The 21644-nt window shown below is 36.9% G+C and overlaps 3 protein-coding genes across 3 annotated transcripts; 2 read left to right on the forward strand and 1 right to left on the reverse strand.

Annotated features, from left to right (window-relative positions):
• The first annotated feature begins 1568 nt into the window (after positions 1 to 1568).
• Positions 1569 to 4476, forward strand: LOC6647563 (cell division cycle protein 16 homolog). The gene is made up of 6 exons (XM_002069503.3): positions 1569 to 1765; positions 1840 to 2350; positions 2409 to 2697; positions 2759 to 3016; positions 3080 to 3728; positions 3790 to 4476. The coding sequence occupies exons 1-6, from the start codon at positions 1670 to 1672 to the stop codon at positions 4147 to 4149; spliced, it is 2163 nt and encodes a 720-aa protein (XP_002069539.1). The 5' UTR covers positions 1569 to 1669; the 3' UTR covers positions 4150 to 4476.
• A 594-nt stretch (positions 4477 to 5070) lies between these two features.
• On the forward strand, positions 5071 to 6406 carry LOC6647562 (hatching enzyme 1.2). Its single transcript, XM_002069502.3, has 2 exons — positions 5071 to 5993; positions 6057 to 6406. The coding sequence occupies exons 1-2, from the start codon at positions 5175 to 5177 to the stop codon at positions 6324 to 6326; spliced, it is 1089 nt and encodes a 362-aa protein (XP_002069538.1). The 5' UTR covers positions 5071 to 5174; the 3' UTR covers positions 6327 to 6406.
• A 140-nt stretch (positions 6407 to 6546) lies between these two features.
• LOC6647561 (glutamate dehydrogenase, mitochondrial) lies at positions 6547 to 8536 on the reverse strand. The gene is made up of 4 exons (XM_002069501.4): positions 8095 to 8536; positions 7445 to 8037; positions 6987 to 7394; positions 6547 to 6924 (listed from the first exon to the last, which is right to left on the reverse strand). The coding sequence occupies exons 1-4, from the start codon at positions 8471 to 8473 to the stop codon at positions 6700 to 6702; spliced, it is 1605 nt and encodes a 534-aa protein (XP_002069537.3). The 5' UTR covers positions 8474 to 8536; the 3' UTR covers positions 6547 to 6699.
• Between the last annotated feature and the right edge of the window lie 13108 nt (positions 8537 to 21644).

Genomic DNA, 21644 nt, shown 5'->3' on the forward strand with positions numbered 1-21644 from the left:
TTTGCTAGCTCCTTTTCGTTACGCCTATGCCCGTCACTAGAATGGAGAAGTCGGAGATGCCTTTTGCCATGTCTATGTACTCTCTGCGTGCGTATTTGTAACGGGGGCAGGGGGGAGGGGGTCAGTAGTAGTAATAGTAGTAGTAGTAGAAGAAGAAGTGTGTGGTTGAGCCAGCGATAGCAACAGTAGTATTTGTTGTTGCTGCTGCTGCTGAGATGACGTGAGCGACGTAAAACGTTCAAGGGAAACAAGACTGAGACTTAAATAGGAGGCTGAAGCCAAGACTTTCTTCCTCTCAGTTCTCAACTGTTTTTTTTCGCACTACATTTAAGTCACATTCATTGCCGTTTTTTGCTACAAATTTCGAATTTGTTCTTGTTGTGAGCCGGCTGCATTTGCGGCTCGGCCTTTTCCCCAATTTCATTTCCTCTTCTCTAACAATACATACCCAAAAAACACACACACAAAACTTTCTTGAATTTGTTGCTGTTTGCCTTTTATTTTGCCACGCGCCTTTCACATAAATTTTTTTGTACCGAATTTTAATTTTAATTTTGCATTGAATCGCTGTTGCCGTTTCTGTTTCGGTCGTTCTCCTCCTCCAAGCATGCCAAGCACATTTTTGCCCACGCTTTAACCGTTACTTCCAAATTCCGTTTATTGTTGCTGTTCTCGTCGTACTACTGTTTCTTTTCGCAGTTTCTTTCATTACACTGGTATGAATTGCTTACTCAATTGGCAAATGACATTTCTATGTATTTGTTTAATTAAGAATATATTTTTATTTCGATTTAAACTTTACTTTATTTATTTTTTATTTTACGGTGGTTTGCTTTCGCCGTCCGAGCCGTAAAAAGCAAACCTCACCTATCGAGCAGTTGAAACCGGGTGCGCAAGGAAATTTCAAATTTCACATGTTGACGAAAACAAATAAGAAAAAAACAAAATATTCCACTATTTTAACATAAAACTTCTCACTGTTGACCCACTGTCCCAGTATTTGAGAGCAAAGAGAACCATTATTTGGACATCCCTTATGTTTTCCGCGCACGCACAATGGGACGACCAGGACAAAGTCTGTATTTTTTTTAGAATCCAAATATCAATACCTTTTTCTGAACAACACCATCAATAATTTATAAACTTAGTGGCAGTAAATGACTTAGCTTTAACATCAATTTTAGAAATTTCTGTTTCTGAACCAAAAATTTGCTATTGGTATTTTATTCAGTGTTTCTTCTTCATCCGTTGATTCCGTTTTTGTTGCTTTTTTTGGCTCATCACTTCCGCAAGCTTTGTGCCAAACTGTTTTGCAATCAAAGATAGAGGCAGCTCATTCTTATGAACCAGTTTTATTGATGAAAGGCCATTCAAATGATTCAGCAATCGTTTCTTAATTATTTTTATGCTTTTTACCTCACTCCTTGGCGGCAATGTTTGTTGAAATTGTAACGCTTTTTAAATTAATCGATAGGTAAATTCCCGCCAAGACAAAACTATCGATAAATTGTTTGCAATATATTTCCAGTGTTGGCAATTGTCCGATTGAAAAAAACGGGAAAAAGCGAATTAAAATAGGGGGCAAAATAGTGCAACAGCAAGAACAAAATCAACCAAACATTTTATTCGTCGGATATTTAAACAAAAAATTAAATTAAATTTATCTGGAATGGCCGGAGACACAGAAAACAGTAGTTCGGATACAACAAGCGATCAGATTGATCTGTCGGTTTACAGGAAACTGGTCAAACAATTCATAGAAATGGTAAGTGCACCATCATCAAAACAAAATGCGCTAAAAATTAAACATGTTTTCTTATTTGCCAATTGGTATTTTAGCGGCGATATGGAACGGCTTTATTTTGGGCTGAAAAGGTTGCCGTATTAAGTAATCAGGAACCGCGAGATATTTACTATCAGGCTCAGTGTATGTTTCTGTTGGGTGAATTTCATCGAGCAGCCCACACAATCCACCACCATAAGCTGGAGAAGAGCTCATTACCCTGCTTCAATCTGCTGCTCGAGAGTTTATATGCAGCCAAAGAGTTCAACGAGGCTGTCAATGTGATCCAAACCGTGGAGGTGGAACTTATGACCATCTCACTAATCAATCAACCCGTGGAAGCAGGCAGCGGCTACTATATGGAGAGCAACAGTGTCTTTGGTGGCGAGGAAAACTATCGCAACGAGCTGCTCTCTTCTATTTATTTGATGAAGGGAAAGGTCTACGAGGCTATGGATAATCGTGGCATGGCTATGGATTTCTATATTCAAGCCCTACACAAATCAGTTTATTGCTTTGAAGCTCTCGAAGCGTTGGTCCAGCATGAAATGCTAATGGCCTGGGAGGGTTAGTTGCTCGATTAAGCATAATCAATTGTAATTTTAATCTCTTTTTGCTATTTCAGAGTTTGAGCTAATGCAACACTTGCCACTGGCACAACAATCCAGCGAAACAGATGCCAAACTTATTCTTAAACTGTATGAATCCAAATTAAAGAAATATTACGAGTTGATAACTGCTCGCACTGCTGATGAGATTTCGCCCATTGTTAATCCGGACGTTCTACAGTTTATCAATGAGTTTACGGTGCGAATTCAGCAAAAAAACAAAGAACCAGAAAAGGAACCACCAGCTGCTCCAAAGACTGGTGTCCCAAAAGCTCCACTATTTCAGTTTATGTCGCCAGCTCAGAAGTCAGTAACCACCGTGTTTTTATCACCTTGAATGGTTTTTTAACTTACGATTCTTTTTTAGAGTTCTCGAAGATCTGAAAGCTCCTACATTCTCGTTGCAAACTAGTTTATCGCGTGCATCCTCTATGATGGATGCCTCACACCGTTCCCTCTTTGATTCCTCAAGTCGAAGGCGTTCACGAGACATGGAAAACACATTGCTCATGTCTCTGGGAGATTGCTTGAATCGAATTCAGCGAAGTACAGATCTTATGGCTGCCGAAGCAGAGAAATGCTTCTATGACTGCGATTACAAACAGTGCCTTAAAATCTTAAATGAGTATGTTATATGGTCATTTGTATGACTTTGACTTTTGTATAACTAAACTGTATTATCACTTAGCCTGCTTAAAATGGATCCGTTCCACAATAATGCATTGACCATACAAATTGCCTGCCTGGTGGAACACGGCGATTTCAATCGTCTCTTCTATGTGGCCCACAAACTGGTGGATCGGTATCCGGATAAGGCCATTGCTTGGTATGCTGTGGGCTGTTACTACGACATGATTGGCAAGAGTGATCCAGCCAGACGTTATCTATCGAAAGCCACTGCCTTGGATCGTCTCTATGGGCCGGCCTGGTTGGCATATGGTCATTCATTTGCCAATGAGAATGAGCACGAGCAAGCTATGGCGGCCTATTTCAAGGCCACACAACTGATGCGTGGCTGCCATTTGCCCCTGCTCTATATTGGAGTGGAGTGCGGTCTGACCAAGAATTTGGAATTGGCCGAAAAGTTCTTTTTACAAGCAATGACCATAGCTCCGCTGGATGTTTGTGTCCTACACGAGTTGGGCGTAATCAAATATGAATATGAATATTATGAGGGAGCGGAAGCGATCTTCCAATGCACGGTAGACATTGTAAAACAACGAGCCAAAACAAATGGAGAGGAGATTTCATCACGCTGGGAGCCACTCTATATAAATCTAGGACATGCTTGCCGAAAAGTGCAGAAATATGAAGAGGCCTTGGTTAATTTTAAATTTGTAAGTTCTAACGATATGGTTCTACCTTTTTAAACTATTAACATTTGGTCATTGTGTTTAGGCTCTTCTGTTGAAACCCCAAACGGCTACCACATACACTTCGATTGGGTTTATACATGCTCTGCTTGGCTATCTGGATCCGGCCATAGAGTATTTCCATAAGAGTTTATCATTAAATCGTGATTGCATTGTAACATCGACAATACTGAAAACCTGCATTGAGGATCTTATGGATGATCCGGCCACGATTGATGAAATTTGTGGTGCCGCATTGGCAGATGTCACCAAGTCCATTACGGATAGTAGTCGACGAGTTCTTAACTCAGATAAGTTCAATGGCATGAAACTCAAGTTCGATGAAGAAGAGGAATTTACCAATACAGATTCAAATATGGCTGTTGACATGAGCTTCGATACGTAAAACAAAAAACACACATTAGGCTCATCTCGCTCTTATATACTGTGTATATGCTGACTGCACTTGAACTTAATTCCATGTGAACACAGCATACACAGCTGTTTTAACTAATGAGCCAAGTCTTTGGGATTTTTTCATATGTTTTTTCCCATACCATGTATATTTGAACTTGCCGTCTATGAAGTTTTGGCGGCTTTTGAAGTATTTAAGCGTGCGAGTTTTTATCATTTAGTTTATATTACTTATAGTTGTGTTGGAATCTGAAAGATCTGTCTAACGATCACAAAAAGAAACTTGAATTTATTTAAGAAATTAAATCTCCTAAAAGGATTCTTACTTGGAATATTTAAATTTTTAGCAGGCAAGTATGCAAAACATTTAAAAGTAGCATAAGAAAGGGAAAAAGCCCTAGACTTAGCCAATTTCTATATTTAGATTAATGACTTGAATTTATGAATTGTAAACTGACGCTCATTTTGGATTGTTTTCTTCCGTCATTTAATTGTGGCTCCTTGAGAATTAAATATTTATGTATACCAGTCTGCTTAGTGATATTTCCACTCTAAATCACAGGCATTTGTCGCCTACGACTCCGCATAAGAATCCATAAAGCGAAAAAGGTTGCCCAGATAAGTTCTTATCGGTTATTGTTTGGGGGCGTTGAAAATGAGAAATGAAAATGTCATTAAACTTTGAATATGCAAACAAACTACTGATACAGTTTATGGTAATAACTAGCGTTCAACGTTGCCCAAATATTTACCAAGCAGCAGAAAGCGTGTTAAGAGAGTCCAAGACGATGACGATTCGGATGTCCCATTTGAAGGTTGCCGGCGAAATCATGTTTATGTACATAAGAACAACCGGCGTCTGATAAAAACAAAAAAAAAAGTAAAGTGGAAACAAAAAGACGGTCACGTCAACACCAACCATTGGCCGGAATTGGATATATAAGTTGCGCGAATTCAAATCTGCAACACAGTCCAACATTGGAAGCCAAAAAAAAGAAACAAATAATTTACCCCACCATGAGTCGCTTGCTTCTCCTCTTAGCTTTGGGTGTGAGCCTCAGCCAAGCAGTGCCTTTAATCTCCTATGATGATGACATAGACGACACAGAAGTCATTGAGTTGCCTGAAAATGGCCTAGAGGGACCACCGGGTGTCAACAAGGACATCATTGATCTAAGCTCGTATGGAAGTGCCTTGTTTGGTAGGCCAGATCAAGAATTGACGGCCAATTTGGTGGCAAATTACAGTGCTGAGACAAATGAAATGAATCCCGAGGAACTGGGCAGCTATCTGGAGGGCGATATTCTAGTCCCGCAAACGGACATTACCATGAAGAATGGCCTAACCACACAGTCCTCGCGTTGGCCCAAAGGTGTGGTGCCCTATGAGATTCGCGGCAATTTCAATTCCCGCGACATGGCCACCGTTCAGAATGCCATTGCCGAGTACCATAAGCGCACGTGTATACGATTCGTGCCACGCAGCACTGAGCGGGACTACATCTCCATTGTCAGCGGTAGTTCGGGTTGCTGGTCCTCGGTGGGACGTGTGGGTGGCAAACAGGAAGTCAACCTTCAATCGCCTGGTTGCCTTAGTCGTCCTGGCACTGCCATGCATGAGCTGATGCATGCCTTGGGCTTTTTGCACGAACAGAATCGCATGGAACGGGATTCCTATGTGGCCATTCAATTCCGAAACATTCAATCATCGGCTATGAATAACTTTGAAAAGGCAGCGAAAACTGAGGCTTTCGGTGTACCCTACGATTATGGCAGTGTTATGCACTATTCGAAGAATGCCTTCTCAACCAATGGACAGCCAACCATTGTTGCCATGGTGAGTACAATTGAATCCTTTACAACACAGAAAACCCATTCAATTCGTTTCCTATGATCACAGCAAGCCAATGGAGCTGATAAAATGGGTCAACGTGTTGGCTTCTCAGACTTTGATGTGGAAAAGTTGAATCGCATGTACGACTGTGGTTATGTGGGTGGTAATCCCCCTTTAGCTCCTGCTCCTGCTGCTCCAGCTCCAGCCCCAGCACCTGCTGCTCCTGCTCCTGCTGGCAGCGGCAATCCCATTGTCGATAGTTTTCTGGGTGGTCTCATAAGCGGCCTAGGTCTAGGCGAAGAGGAGCATTCGAACAGCACCACAACAAGTTCCTAGATCACATTTGCCCCAAAGGATTCTAACTCGTCTCTACCTCATGCCGAATATGTCAATTTATTTAATTCATTATCCATCATCACGTCTCTAAAGTATTAAGTTTAGAAAGAATTTTCCTTTAAGTTTTAAATGAAAAGTAAACAAATATTAGCTAAAATTTGATTGAACTTGTTTCTCCCAGTTCCGAACTTCCGAGCCACTAAATAATCCTTTTGATTGGTTATGATAAAAAGGAAGTTATATTTAATGAATTGATTTGATTACTCGAAATATTTCTGATTAAATCAATTATAGATACTGGCGAAATAAAAATATGATTGATAATATCATTTTGAATTTTTCGATTTTAAAATACAGAATTCCCCACAATTTTCTATTGTTGAGATATTCCAGAGCTTTCCAAGGCACGAAAGATTTTAAAAACTGACCAAATGTAGGTGGCGGTTCGCAGATCATTGCAAAGCTCAAATTTATTGGCCGTGATCTTGATGCCCTCGGCAGCGGCTTCCATGACTGTTTGTAGGGCTGCATCCACTATGTCAGCCTCTTTGGTGCAATCACGAATCTTCTTGAGATTAACATTGGGCTCGATTGGAGGCTATAAGAAAAGAATGAAGACTCTTCTTCATTGACTCAGGGTTGAGGCTTCTTTTAGCTTACCACTAGAGATTCACCACAGCGAGTAAGAGACTCATTTATGGAGTTGATCACCTCGTGAATCAGCTGGGAGGTGGTCTTTGAGTTCATTTTGCCATATGATACATGATTGATATTTTTCAGATATTCGAAATAGGAGACTGTTACACCACCAGCATTGCAATAGAGATCGGGCACAATAAGGACACCCTTTTCAAGGAGAATCTTTTCGCCAGCCGGTGTGGTGGGACCATTGGCACCCTCCAGAATCATTTTGGCCTTAATAGATGCCGCATTTTCGCTGGTAATTACCTTTTGCGTAGCACAAGGCATCAAAATGTCACACTCGGCCAATAATAGATCCTCTGTAGTCTCTGTGGCCTTTGGATAGCCCTTGATGGTCTTCTTCTCTTGCCTGAAGGTTAACAAATCCTATGGAGAAAAAGCTAATAATTAGTTTTGAAATAGAAATGTATACTTACATTGATATCGATTCCATCCTGATTGATCAGAGAAATATTAAACTCTTTGATGCCAATTACCTTGGCACCGGCATCATGAACATATTTGGCCGCAAATGAGCCGACATTGCCAAAACCCTGGACAATAACCTTTTTATCCCTCCAGCCCGTTTGCCATTTAAGCATATCCATCCATTCTTTGTCCTGAAGAAACATATCGCCTGCCTTCCACACACCACGCCCCGTGGCCGCATGTCGTCCATTGATGCCACCAATATGAACTGGTTTGCCCGTACAAATGGCCGCCGCATTGATATCCTTGTACCCAAAGGTCTTCTGATATTGATCGACTATCCAGCTCATTTCACGTGGACCAGTATTCACATCTGGGGCCGGCACATCGATGCCTGGTCCAATCATATTCCTCTTCAGCAACTCCATGGTGTAGCGACGTGTAATAGTTTGCAGTTCACTGACCGAATAATTCTTGGGATCAATGCGAACACCTCCTTTGGAGCCACCATAGGGCAGATTGACACTGGCACACTTGAAGGTCATGAGTGTGGCCAAGGCCTTGACTTCAGAACTATCGACATCCATGGCATAGCGTATACCTTAAGCATATGGAAAAATTGTAAACTGGGTTATCTCCCCTGCTTGGGATCACTCACCTCCTTTCAAGGGCAGACGATTCCTTATATGATGTGATCGATAACCCGATATTATTTCATAGGTGCCATTGCTTTTAATAATTGGAAAATTAACTTCAACCGATGTGGTTACACTACCCATCAGATTCAATATGGCACTAACTCGTGCCTTTTTCTCTTCGGGCTTCATGTATGTATATACATCCATATCCTTGATCAGTTCGTTTTCCATTATTTGTGCCGCCTTGTGATAGTAATATAGGACCATCGATGAGAATTCCGGATCCTTGTCCGTTTCCACATTTTTCAAATCCTCGGGCATCTTGTGTTCCATGCATTTTTGCTGGAGCCATACCCGATAGTTTTGCTTAAGCAAAGCATTTCCAAAACTACGCAACATTCTGGGCAAAATTTTGGAAAAGTTTTGATAAAAACTGAAAATATTACTATGTTCAGCAAACGTATTTGGAAAATTGTTTTTTCCAAATAGAATTTTTAACAACTATCTCTTGGCCCCAAAACAGTTGCCAGAAATGGCCTAAAATTCATGTCCACTTTCAAGTATTTTCAATACTTCAATACTCCAAATCAAGTTGGTAACTTCTTATATAAACTCATAGAAATATTTAACTTCTAGTTTAAGTCTGGAATAATGTGCATTGGTTTCTGATTATACAAGCAATCAATTCTTTGTTTATTTAATAAGTTTTTCTTTGACTTTTGCAATGGAAATGGCACAACAATTTATATGAATCAAATATATATACATATTATTTCCAATATTTGAATACAGGGCAAGGAGAAAGGTAACAGAGGAAGAGAGAGAGAGAGAGCGAGAAAGTAAAAGAAGATATCAAAAACAAGCAATAGCCAAGACAAAATTCCCAATGTTCGATTTCCCAATTGCATTAATCTTATTTCCTGAACAACAATCATTGGGCAGACATGCCCAGAAAGCTGTCCTGACTCTTGGACCAGAAGTATCGACACAAGAACAAAAGGACTTTTCTTTTTTTTTGTTTTTTGTTTTTGGTGTTTTGTTGATTTTCTCCTCCTGTAGCAGCAAATAAATGCAAATACTAATATTATTACAGCAAATAAACATACAAAATTCCAATAGCAGCAGCTGTGATTCCGGCAGTTTGTCTGTTTTTCTCTCACTAGATATGTGTTGACCATCAGCAGGACTGGATTTGTCAAGGATTCGAAGAAAAAGGTAACAGAATTTGAGTTGGAATTAAAATTGTTTGTTGTTTTTAAATTGTTTATCCTTACATTTCATTCAATCTATAGAAATGGCTTAAGACTTATTTAAAATTTTAGATGGATTTTATGAAATTTATGATTCACTTGAATCCGAAACTAAACTAAACACACAGTTATAAATTATGTTATTTATTACATATGTAGTTCCATTGAGTTTTTCATTGAATTCAATACTCAACGAAGAAAAGAAGCCACCAAATTTGCCAATTCCACTCCTGTTTGTTGGCCTCTTTTTGTTTGTTTACTCATTGACAGCCTGATGAATGAAATAAGCCAGGCCAAAATTGAAATGATATCTCTTCGAGACGACAAAGCCACATTTATAATACAAATTGTAATACGCAGCAGTGAGATGTCTTTTTATGCCCTGTTATTTTTCCCAATTCATAATTATTAAATTATTTATAATATTTTGGAATGTTGCAAGAAATTTTTAATAAGAAGCTTGAATCCTTTTAGCTAATTCAAAAGTGAGTAGGGGAAAAACTATTAAAGGCGACTGAATATTCTAAGACAAGAAACAAATTGAATAAAAAAAAGAAAGGAAATTGTATTGAATTGAAATTAAAGGAAAAACCAGTCTCAAATAGGTAGATATATTTAAATGGGAACAGATTTTGCATTAGACTTGTCAAATTATAGAAGAAATTTACTTTTTTGTATAATATACTAACCAATTTTACCTTTTTTTTTAGATCCTTTCGCATGCATTAAGTAAAAAAATATGGAAAATTATATTATAAATCGAAAGTTAATCTACAAAGGGTTTTAGATTTCAATTAGCTGATATTGTTTATAAAATACCAAGATTCTATTTGAAATTAAACAAAAATGTTAGTCATTTAAAAATACTAATAAAAATTAAAAGCATTAATCTTACATATTCTTCCCAGGATAAAAATCTTTGCCTAAATTCATAATATTGAGCTGCCAAATTGTGGACTTTATAACTATTTTGAATGCTTAACATTAACTAAAACTTTAAGTAACGAATTTTCAACTAAATAGCCATCATAAAATATTCTTTCAGCCCTCACATTTCTCACATTTCCTTGGTCACTTTTCTACCCATCCATTCATCATCCGTCGCATTTATATATATACATACATAAGATCGACATCAGACGGCGTTGACATTTTAACTTTTGTGTTAAACTGTAAAATTGCTAAAAGGCTTTTCCTTTAACAATAACGCAAAAAAAAAAAACATGAAACTAAATTTGTTGAAAAGGCAAAAACACACAAAAAACAAAAAAAAGCAACGACGACCCGCATAAATGTTGGAAAAAAGTTAAGCTCTTGGTTTTTGCGGGTTTATTGGTGAGTTCCAAAAAGGATGTCGTTGTCCTTTGCTCTGCAGAGCGCTCTCGCAGGCGCAACTTTTGTTTTGGAGTTTTTTGTTTCTTTATATCTAGACATATATGTAAATTGAATCAAAACAAACTTATTTTGTTATGAAAATTGTTTAAAATTTTGATTTTTATGGTTTTTTTTTGCTGTTAGAGTAGGATTAGTTCAATTTCTAAATCTCATTGCTTCTTCTCATTGTTTTTAAATGATTTTCTGTAATTATTTAGTATTTACAGTTGATTTATATTAATTAATTAAATTGGTGTTTGGTTTTGTCTTTTATTGTGTTGTTATTATAATTACAATTATTAATTCCAAAATATTCTCAGTCCTAACTTAAATTAAAAGATATTAGTCTAAAATAATTTCAGGTAACAGCTAAACTAAAACTAAGTAACTAAACAAGTGTTTAAAGCTAAAAAATCAAACTTAATTTTTGCAAAAACTGTAAAAAACTGAAAACATTCTACAACTTTTTGAAAATGTCTAAATTTACTGTTCAAAAAATGGATTTATACTCAATTAGATAATAGTTTTCCTTTCCATTCGAACCTTTAAAATTCTTTTAACATGATGATTGAATATTGTGACAATTAATTACTTGTTTTTTCGGTTTCAATTATTTATTTTTAGTGAGTGGCAGTGGTTTAATTTTCTATTTTCTAGTTCCAAAAACTAGTTTCATTCATTTTCGTTTAAATTCTAGCAAAAACCAACCTCAATTAAGCTTCCCCCTTAAAAAAAAGGGCCACAAAGTAACAATTGAAGTGGAACAGTGTAAGGTTAGTTGCAAGTAGTAAGAGACAAAAAGAGAGAGAGACAGCAACGCAGAGAGATAGAGAGAGAGAGAGACAAAACTCAGAACTAGTCCCAGTGACAATTGTTTTTGTGACTAGGTCACCCAAAACCAAAATCATCTTCATTTTCAGTTGTCAGAGAGTGCAGAGCAGACGAAGCTAAAGCTAAATCCAAATCCAAACGAACGAGCCACTATGGGGGCTGGGTGAAAGATGATGATGGGTGGGCGTGGTGGGCTAGTGGGTTGGGGTCACTGGGGAGAGCCTGTCATTGCTACAGGCTGTGTTGGTCTCAGGTCCAAGTCCTTTTCTCTCCAACAGCAGCAGGCACACGACACGCGTTTGCTATCAAAACAATGAGGAATAATTAAAATTCGCCCTCAAACAATTTGTAAGCTTGGCGGAAGTTGGTAACGCAGCAGGAACATTGTAAGAGAGAGGTGGAGCTAGCTAGCGGAAGTAGATGGAGGTGGACTTGGACTCGTTCTACGTGTGTGTGTGTGTGTGTGTGTGTGTGGAGCACAACGGAACACGGACACATGCTCATAAATAAATTTATGTTTACTGAAGTATTGGGCGTGGTTGCCACGGCTCCCTGGTCTTCTCCACAGTTGCCCCATAAATTTCATGGTTGTTCTTATTGTTGTTGTTGTTCCGGACAGAGACTTGACTCGTCTCTGACTCTTACCAACTCGTCGGTGATAGCGAAATGGTAGCTTTCTACGAACAACATTCAACATAGATGTAGAAAACACGCTTTTTGCAATTACACGAATTGCTACGAATTTCTATTTTATCATCCATTTTGGACTTTACATTGTTTGGCTATGAGTTATTTTTGACTTTCTTTCGCCCCTCTTCTGGCCTGCTTCTTGCTGCTTCATCTAAATCAATTTTCGAGCGAAACAACAGAGTTGGAAATTAAATTTTCGTAGAAAAAGTAGACTAGAAATTCCCTAGAATTCAATGGGTGTTTGTGTATAGGATAATATATTTACATTTACATTCTCTGAGGTGGCAAATTCTTCAGGCTTAGGAGAAATCATATAAGTCCAAATTGGCCTTTAATAATCTCTGAAACAATGTCTTACTTCAGTCAATTTGTTCTTGATCTGTATTACTTGGACAAAGTTGATGGATTTCCATTTCTTGAATATTCTATATAGTCATTGACATTGACTTGATTTGAAATGAAAAGGTCAAAGCTTTTTCTAAATGCATTTCCATTACATTTCCATTTTCATGGCATTTTCTTTTGCACTTTCTTTGTCAAAATTCATTAGCAACGTGACTGTAATTATGATTCTGCTGCAATTGTAGCCAGCTCTTTGGATAGAGTCCTGGCCCTGGTGTTTAGTTGTTTGTCTGCGTCTTCATGGCGCCAAAATGTTGAAAATTTTATTATTGAAATTTTGTTTGCTTTTGTTCACGCTCAGAGAGGGATAGAGACAGAGACAGAGGGGGAGGGAGTTGCAAAGTGGCGCGTGACATTTTCCCCTCTATTTTTTGTAATTAAATGCAGGCAAACTTCTTATACAAAAAACCAGGTCAAAGGCCACATTATGACCTTACGTATATATAGATATATCTAAAGGGTATATCAACTAAATTTTTGGAATATAATTTCTTGCCTTCTTTTTAGCACTTGTCAAAGATTTTCTTAAGTAACCTTTGCCAGCAAAAAAAAACAAAAAGAGATGGAAAAGTTTAGCAAGTAGCAGCTGCAGCTAATGGTTGAGTTTGCCAGGTCCAAAAAGGAAATTAATTAGTTCATTTGTCAACAAGGTAAAGATACAGTTTGTGCATTCTCACAGTGTGAGTTCTAAATCTCCCCTCTTCTAAGAGGGGAGAGGAAAAACCTATTTTTTTTGCTTATAAATTATTATTTTACTCAGTTTCTGTTTTAGCGTTTTTGTGTAAAGCACTTTAAACATTGTTTTTCTTTTGTGTTTTTTCCTGCAACTTTGAAACGTGCCCAGATTATGCTATATTATCACCTGCAAATCTTTATTGGCAATCAAAACTTTTTTAGCTCTCCCCTTGGCTAAAACGCCTGTCCGCAATTCAATGTTTTGTAGTTGTATTTTTCTACTTTTAATAAATAAATAAAATAAACCAAAAACAAGCAAAAATCGTAACAAAATCTGCGCATGCAGCCAAACTTTTAATTTTATTGGAAAACTTGAGTAAGTTTTATTCTTTGTTTCTAGCACGAGCTTGTGGAGTTTGTTTTTTGCTATTTTTGAATTGAACAAGAGAACTATATATACTAAAAAAATTGTAGAGGTCGTTGTGTATTGAAAAAGTTGAGATCTGTTGTAACCGAGAGGGCTTATAGGTGTAATAGTTTTTTGTTGAATCAATGGGGAAGAAGAAAAACAGAAAATAATGTGAAAATAATTATTAAGACTAAGAAAAGTTATTAATTTGGAGTATACATTGATACAACCTTTTAGAAGAGTTCTTTGGTATTTGAAAAATGTCAACTGGGGGGCAAGTTTTAAAGCTAACCGAGTTTGTTCAGGTTTTTCACTAATTGACTTTTCTCTGCTTAATTAGACTAGCAGAAAACGGAACTTCCGTTTTGGGGGTTTTTCTATGTTTTCGAGGAACATATTTCCCGTCACCGATTGCATTTAGTTTGGTATTGGCGTGTTGTTGCATTTGCGTTTGCGTTTGCATTGGCATTAAACTAAAAATCCGCAGTTGGAGCAATTGTCGCATGTAATGCTGATGTCGACATTTTACAGCTACTGCCATGGCAACATTGGTGCGGACTCCACTTGGTGTGGCCTCCTCTTGTTTTTGACACACACACACACACACACACACAGGCACACTGGCACACTCAAATAGACAGAAAACGAGCGACACCTTCTGTGGCAACAAGGCTCCATCGATAGATTGTAACCCCCAGCCCGTTGCCACATTGGGGTAAGCTCCTTGTTTCCACAATTTTCACAGGCAACAGACAACAGAACGAAGCAACTGCACTTAAACGTTGCATCTCATGCGATCGGCAGCGGCTGCTGTTGCTCTTGTTGCTGCTTCGGTTGCTGTAGCTGCTGCTGCTGTTGTGTATTTTTGCATTGCCATTGCAATTGCCAGGCGAAACAACAACAACAACAACAGTAACATCAGGAACAACATCTAAAGCAGCAACAACCATAAAATCCTTTGCAATCAGTTGCATGCAGCAAACACTTTGGTTCACGTTACTACTACAACAAAAAGCAAAATACACTTGAAGAAATCATTCAAAGATAAATAAGAACTAAATTATTATCTCTTTCTTTCTCATAGAATGAATCACTGTTTAGCTAAAAATGGGTAACTTAAAGTTCAGTAAAGATTTTCCAAGTTTTTATTAAATTTACTTTCAATTTGATAATTTTGTGCTTGCATCTCTGATTGGATAATGGTGGAATTGAAATAGTTTCGATACTATTGTGTCTTTTTTTATTAGTGTACCCATCTATAGACATTCTAAAATTGTTTCTTTTTTGTTGTTGTTGTTTACGTAAGTTCAATAAGCAAAAAGTGTCCTGAGGAGCTTCTGTAGGAAAAGACCACATATACTCATCAGAGTTTGCTCCTGTCCTCTGCTATAGATTGGCAAATTCTCCTCTTTCTCAATGCTGTTATCGTCCTGTTTGTCCTGTTTACTAAAACACACACACATCGAAAGACTCACACAAACCAATTTCCTAATACTCACAATTGGCTTTTGTGCAATTTACAGTTTTCTTCGTACTTAAAAATAATTTGCAATTTCAAGTGCAGCATTTTGTGTTGCATTTTCAATAACTGCAAGAAATTGACCCAATGAAAGAGTGTGAAAATATTAGAGAGAGAGAGTGAGGCAGAGAGAGAGAGAGAGAGTGTGATGGAAAATTCATGTGTGCTATTAAAAAGACCACAAATTAAGTTGAAAAGTGTTTAAAATGAAGTAAAACTATAAATTCGACTAGCTCAAAAAAACATAGCATACATTTTTGGGCATCATGCAATCTATTGATATTTAATTTCATATGAACTCTGCTTGGATTAAGAAGAACCTAAAACTATTGATTTTCAATGAGCGACCTCAAAAAGTGGAATTATCGACAAATTGTTAAGCCGCCTTCTCAATCCTGAAATCCCGGGCAACAACAACACCTACGGACAAACGGAAATGGAATAAAAATTCTACCCGAAAAAATGGAAACTCCAACTTTTTGAATATCATGCAGCATGAAAGGAAAAGAGTGGAAAAAAAAACTGACCAAATCCGTAACAGACAAACTACAGTTTGTTGCACAAATGTAGCAAACACCAAGTGCCATTCCTAGGGCATTGTTACTTGGATGAAGGGGTTAGTTGTGCGGAAGAGAGAGAGAGAGGGAGACAGCGGGAGCTGCTTTTCAATGTTGTTCCCTTTTCAGAGAATATGTGTGGAAATATTTTAGCGCTTTTTGCTACGAAAAATGTCGCAACACATCCGGCTTGCCACATGCACTTTTTGGCACACAAAAAAGGTTGATACGAAAGGTTAAACCAGAAGAGGGTAGATTACAAGCTTTGAAATTCCTTTTGCCTTATTTATATAGACATCCCATATACATATACACATATACATACATATGTATATGTGCATACTCGTATATTAAACATATTTGTATGTCAAATGGGAGCAGCTTAGGCATAACATTGCATAGCTCTGGCAAGTGAACGTGATATGGCAAGTGCAATTAAAAAGCAAATTGCTTGGCATTCTTTGTATTTTATTGCCATACGTATATACAGCTGAGGGGGGAGAAATGCCTGGTCTGGTGTAATTATTATTTGACAAGCATTTTAACGATACCAGCGATCAGTTGAAAACGCAATTAGACCATCTTTGGCAGGTCAGAAAATACAAGAGAACAACAAGACAGAGACGAACCGAACCAAAGCCCGGACAATTTTCGCGGTGCAACACAAAGAAGAGAAAGAAAGAAGGGGAAGAGGGGCGGAAAAAAACCTTTTCTCTCTCGAGTCAGTTGCAGTGGCAATTATAATTTCAATTTTACGATTTTTCAAGTGCTACCATTTTTGTTTCCTTTCTCATTCTCTCCCCCTGCTTGCTGTGTGTGTGTCTCTCTTTCTCTTTTTTTCCCCTTGTTTATGCGAATTGTGTGCTCTGAAGTGCTTAGTTTTAATTCTAGAGCGAGAAACAATGAAAAACCAAGAAAGTAGAGCATTGAATGCAATGCCAGCAGCAACAAACTCATACTCATTGTGTCTAGAAGTGTCTCTGTGTGTGTGTGTGCATGTGTGCATGTGTGTGGCTATCAAATTACTTACTTCTTATGAGTGGCAAATACTGAAGTATTTACTTAATTAGTGGTTAGTTCTTTTCAAAGTTAATGTTTTACTTGAATGGCTTGCGATTCTCGCACAGAATATATAGAGTTTGAACTTAAGAAGAAATTTCAGTGGTAAAAGGCAGTTTAGTAGTTTTATAATTACCTTAATCAACTGTAGTTACTTGGCTGGTCTACCTCAAGTGCAAACCAACTCCTTCTTAACTTAGTTAACAAAATAGCTTTAATACGTTTTGTATGGCCATATATGCCAAAAAGTTTAAGCAAAACGTGAGACTCTAAATTGAAAGCGACATTTATTTTGTAGACTTATATATTTTATGTTTGTATTTTCTACTGATCCATTTGTAGATGGCAAAGCTACACCTATGCCAACTTCAAGTTTCACGATTAATTTACTGATCGATTATGCAAATTTGAGTATTTCTTGAGAGTGATTAAACCAATAGATCTATAATCTTAACTTTAGATGCCTCAGAATTCCACAATATTCCTTTTCCTTGTTTTATATTATTTTTTCCCCGTAACGCTGCTAATTTGGCTAAGAACTAGAAAAAGTGTAGAGCAACCTCAAATTTTTTCTATATTTTTTAACGACTTTCACAGCAGTTTTGAAGAAAATATCTCATCTACCACAAATATTTGACAAAAAACAACGAAATGTTATCCAAAAGGCCTCTCTTAGAATAATAAACATATAGGGGACATTTAATCAACATATTTTTATTCCAAGGCGATGGAAATTGATCTGAGTATTGCCCATATTTTCAAAATTAAACATTTTTTACCTAATAACAACTTAAACAAACCAGACAAAAAGTAGAATAATGGTAATAAACCTAACTTGTTATGTTTTATCTCATGATTTCCCATTGGAATCAGTCAGAATTGGAATTATAATAAATGAAATTTAACATAGGTCATTAATTTAGCCGGTCAAGGATTGATTAATAAAAAACACAACAATTTTGTTTTGGATTTTCCCAACATAAAATAGTAATGAGTCCTCCTAACTTCATTTCAGTTTTTTTTTAAGTTCTCCACATATGTTTGAAAAGTTTTAAAACCTAAATAAAGTTGTCCCTTCAAAAATGTTTGTTGATCAAATGAAAATTGGCGTAAATCTCGCAAAAAGTTGAAAATTTAGTTAACTTTTCAATGCATTAAGCCAACTGTTTTTTTTCCTTTTTAGCTCATTTCTCACATTGAATGACATTTTGGGTTTTTTTTTTATTCTCTTTGAGGTTGTGCCGCGTTTGAATACAAAAACCAGGATAATCAAAAGGACTTCACGTGCCTGAAATGGATTCCGTTTCCGCTTCTATACCAAACTGATTTGATTTCCAACCAATCCACTTTTAGAACAGAACAAAACAAAACAACAAAAAAAAAGAGAGAAGAAAGCGAAATAAAAAAAGCATTTACATTCGTGTACTCGTGCTGTGCTCGTTAACAAGAGATACATATGTATCGTTATTCAATGGCTTTTGTATTTTCACTGTCGGTGGGTGTGTGTGTGTGTGAGTGAGTGTCTCTGTGTGTTCTCTGTGTGTTCTCTGTGTTGTGTGTCCGTGCCTCGTTTTTTGCTTGGTTAGATTTAAATGCCGAAATTTCAATGCCGCACACATCACGTTGCCAGCAGCACCACCAAATCCTCACACACACAAATACACCCCTCACACACACACATGTATGTACACTCATACAGAGAGAAGTGTAATCACTTGTACTTAATATGCAGATGATGACAATGTGACAATCAAAACGATTCCAGGTCGCTTGAGAGAAATCTCAATAGATGTAAATATTGCACACATTTCATTCCTTGTATCCTTTTCTACACTGATATAACAACAGGAATTCCCAGCTCCCATCTCCAACTCTTCCACCGCTCTCTCTTTTCTTAAGGAGGATGAGAAGGACGACGACGTCGACGATGATGATGATTATTATTATTGTTATCATTGTTATCGTTAGATGTTATGCGCGGATATCCTTTTCGTTTTTGGTTTTTTTTTTTTAACATTTTGTTACACAGATTTTCCTTTCATTTCAGGCATAAAGGCATTAAGGATTTTTTAGTAGGTACTTTTTCAATGGCTTCTCCACAAAAAAAAACAGATGGCAATTTGTTGCCGTTAAAATGAATTTCAATACGTTATTTCTGCAATGAAATGAAAATCATAAAATTGCTGGTAAAGTTTCTATTACCGCAGTAATCTCTATTGTCTCCTTGGTAATTTTTATATATTTTTACATTATTAAAGTGAGAAAGACCATAAAGAGTAAAGTACAAATCAAGATACACTGTAGTACACTAGACTTAAGTCTTCATTCATTGCAGTTGCAATGCATTTTCGAATTTGTATATGACGTTTTAAAATATGACGGGAAGACAATATAATAAGGAAAACATACAAGACCCTAACATAGAAACGAATAACTTTTCATGATCCTAATGTTCCCAAGACTTCAATTAGATAAAAAAGCTGTTGAAATATAAGTAAGGTATTCAATTTTTGGCTCCGGAGCTTATAATTGTCTGAAATAAGTAAATAGAAGATTATATTTTGGGGTTCTAATAACTTGAATACATATTAAATTCAATGATTAATTTGTTTGGATTTCCAAGTTTAGCACACAGCTAAAAATTAGAAATCTGAAGAATTTTTTATTCAAATTCTAGTTAGGATAGCAATATTCATGCAATTTAAAGAAGAATACACGGAGCCAAAAGTTTTCTGGTCTTAACCACATGACAACATGGCATTTCACAATTTGCGGCATTTCCACTTTTCAATGCAGAAGGAAAAAGTAATGCCTGTAGTTCTGTGTGTGCTAGTGAGTGAGTGTATCAGTGTGTGTAAATACATTTTCAGCAACTCAAAACTGTTGAAACACTTAACAAATTTTCTCTGTGCGGTTTCTGTGGCTCAAAAAGCAAAGTTCTTTCTCATGGATGGGAATGAAAGGAAATAAATTCGTTTGCGTGCAACAGAGCGTATGGGTAACAAATATATAAGCCAGCTATGTTTTTCAATTTTTTGTATTGGCCTTTTTTTTCTTCTTATTCTGAAAGATGTCAGAAATCGGATTGGCCATCGACTGGTGGCGACCCAGTCAATGACATGGCTAGTTGTCCGCCGGGCATAAAAAGTTGAACGCGTGACTTTCGCATTGCCAGACGACAAGGGTCGAAATGGGGGGCAGAAACATGAAAAGTGACCACGTCACGGACTTGACCCTTTGCTAGCCTAGGCCTCAACCAAATGCCAACAGAAAAAAAGGGGTCTCCCTTTCTCACTTGTTGTTGTCCTTTTGCTATTTGTGTATTCCTTGCGCGAGGCGTCTCTCCTGTTGCATTGACTGTTAAAAAAAAATGTCGACGTTTTAACTGAGTTGCTGGAATTTCATTTTTTTCTTCTTTTCATTGTTAACTTGCCCCTTTAGCGGACTGCTATGTTTGTTTTCCAGGCTTTTTCCTCGCATTTATGTTATGTTGTCATACACACACATACACAAAAAAAAAAAATGAAAGAAAAATATACACACACAAACACTAACACACTGATAGTCAGTGGTGCTGGTCATTTCTGTATCCTTTTGCATTCGTCAGTCCATTTATCGCCTGCAGAATGTGTTTTTCCTCTTATTTTTTTCCTTTTTCCTACAGTAAATCTTGTTGCACTCGCAGCATGTTGGCATTTTATGTAGTCACACAGTGCATTAACACTTGGTTAAATGCAAATTGTGCATTTTCCAAATGGCCAAACGAAATTAACACACAATTGGTGGTGCAAAAAAATATATATTTCAATTAGCTTAATACTGATGAATATGTCACACATTCGAAACATTCGAATACAAACAAAATACTTGGTAGTTTATAGACTAAAAATGTTTAACAATTAATGAAATAGTTGGACAAGTTAAAGGGATATGCTATATACAGAAAATTTATCTTCTTAAGTAAAAGCTTGAGAGTTTTGAATTATAAACTCGATGAAAGTTTTATTAAATTTTGAATTTGGAATCTTTAATGACCTAAATTATAATAGGGGCTAACTGAAACTGGTTTTCCACTGTTCTTTTTAACTGATTGTTACCTCAATAAAGGAGAAATTTGTGACACGTGAGGTAGTCATACAGTTTGAGCTCTATATCGGCCAAGTATGATAAGGAAGACACCAAAAAAGCTTCTAAGAGAAAGTTGTGTTGTGGCATTACAAAATAGAAAGAACAACCTCTTTATGCATGGAACATAGATGATAAGAAAGACACCATGGAACCCAAAAATTACTTCTATTAGTCTCCACTAGGACAACTTCTTTTGTCACACATTCCATGGGTCAAGCCTTTGTGGAGATGGATTCTGTCAAACAAAAGCCTCAATCACTGACAGAAACGGCTCATAAAATTACTAGTTTAGTATTAAAATGAAATTCATAATTAAAGTGTTTTGCTTTAGGTGAGAGATAAGATAGTTTAACTAAAAATCAACAAAATATCTGCATGTATTTACACTTATGTATGTGCATGTGGTAAATACATACATACATACTTACACATATGTGAATTCCATGTAACATATAATTTGGGCAATTTAATTAGAAAATTTCATGTTGGCTTCGCAAACAAAAGTGTGGGAATAAAATGGATGGGATGAAAATGTATGCCCGCATATGTTACGGGATGGGGTAAAGATGGCTAAAAGGATACAAGCAAGGCGGGAGAGAGAGAGAAAGAGAAATAGGATATTTAATTGCTTTACAAAGCCGCAAAATAAATGCTTTGCCGTCAACAAACAAGCAGT

The sequence above is a fragment of the Drosophila willistoni genome, chromosome 3R (assembly GCF_018902025.1).
Source record: "Drosophila willistoni isolate 14030-0811.24 chromosome 3R, UCI_dwil_1.1, whole genome shotgun sequence".
Taxonomy (NCBI): Eukaryota; Metazoa; Arthropoda; class Insecta; order Diptera; family Drosophilidae; genus Drosophila; species Drosophila willistoni.

Excerpts from the sequence above, each read along its gene's own strand:
- LOC6647561 (XM_002069501.4), bottom strand. The coding sequence starts at position 8,473 with ATGTTGCGTAGTTTTGGAAATGCTTTGCTTAAGCAAAACTATCGGGTA. Across the intron at positions 8,038-8,094 it reads TCGTCTGCCCTTGAAAGGAG|GTATACGCTATGCCATGGAT; the intron begins GTGAGTGATCCC and ends CATATGCTTAAG. Across the intron at positions 7,395-7,444 it reads AGGATGGAATCGATATCAAT|GATTTGTTAACCTTCAGGCA; the intron begins GTAAGTATACAT and ends TTTTCTCCATAG.
- LOC6647563 (XM_002069503.3), top strand. The coding sequence starts at position 1,670 with ATGGCCGGAGACACAGAAAACAGTAGTTCGGATACAACAAGCGATCAG. Across the intron at positions 2,698-2,758 it reads TTTATGTCGCCAGCTCAGAA|AGTTCTCGAAGATCTGAAAG; the intron begins GTCAGTAACCAC and ends ATTCTTTTTTAG. Across the intron at positions 3,729-3,789 it reads CCTTGGTTAATTTTAAATTT|GCTCTTCTGTTGAAACCCCA; the intron begins GTAAGTTCTAAC and ends CATTGTGTTTAG.
- LOC6647562 (XM_002069502.3), top strand. The coding sequence starts at position 5,175 with ATGAGTCGCTTGCTTCTCCTCTTAGCTTTGGGTGTGAGCCTCAGCCAA. Across the intron at positions 5,994-6,056 it reads AGCCAACCATTGTTGCCATG|CAAGCCAATGGAGCTGATAA; the intron begins GTGAGTACAATT and ends CTATGATCACAG.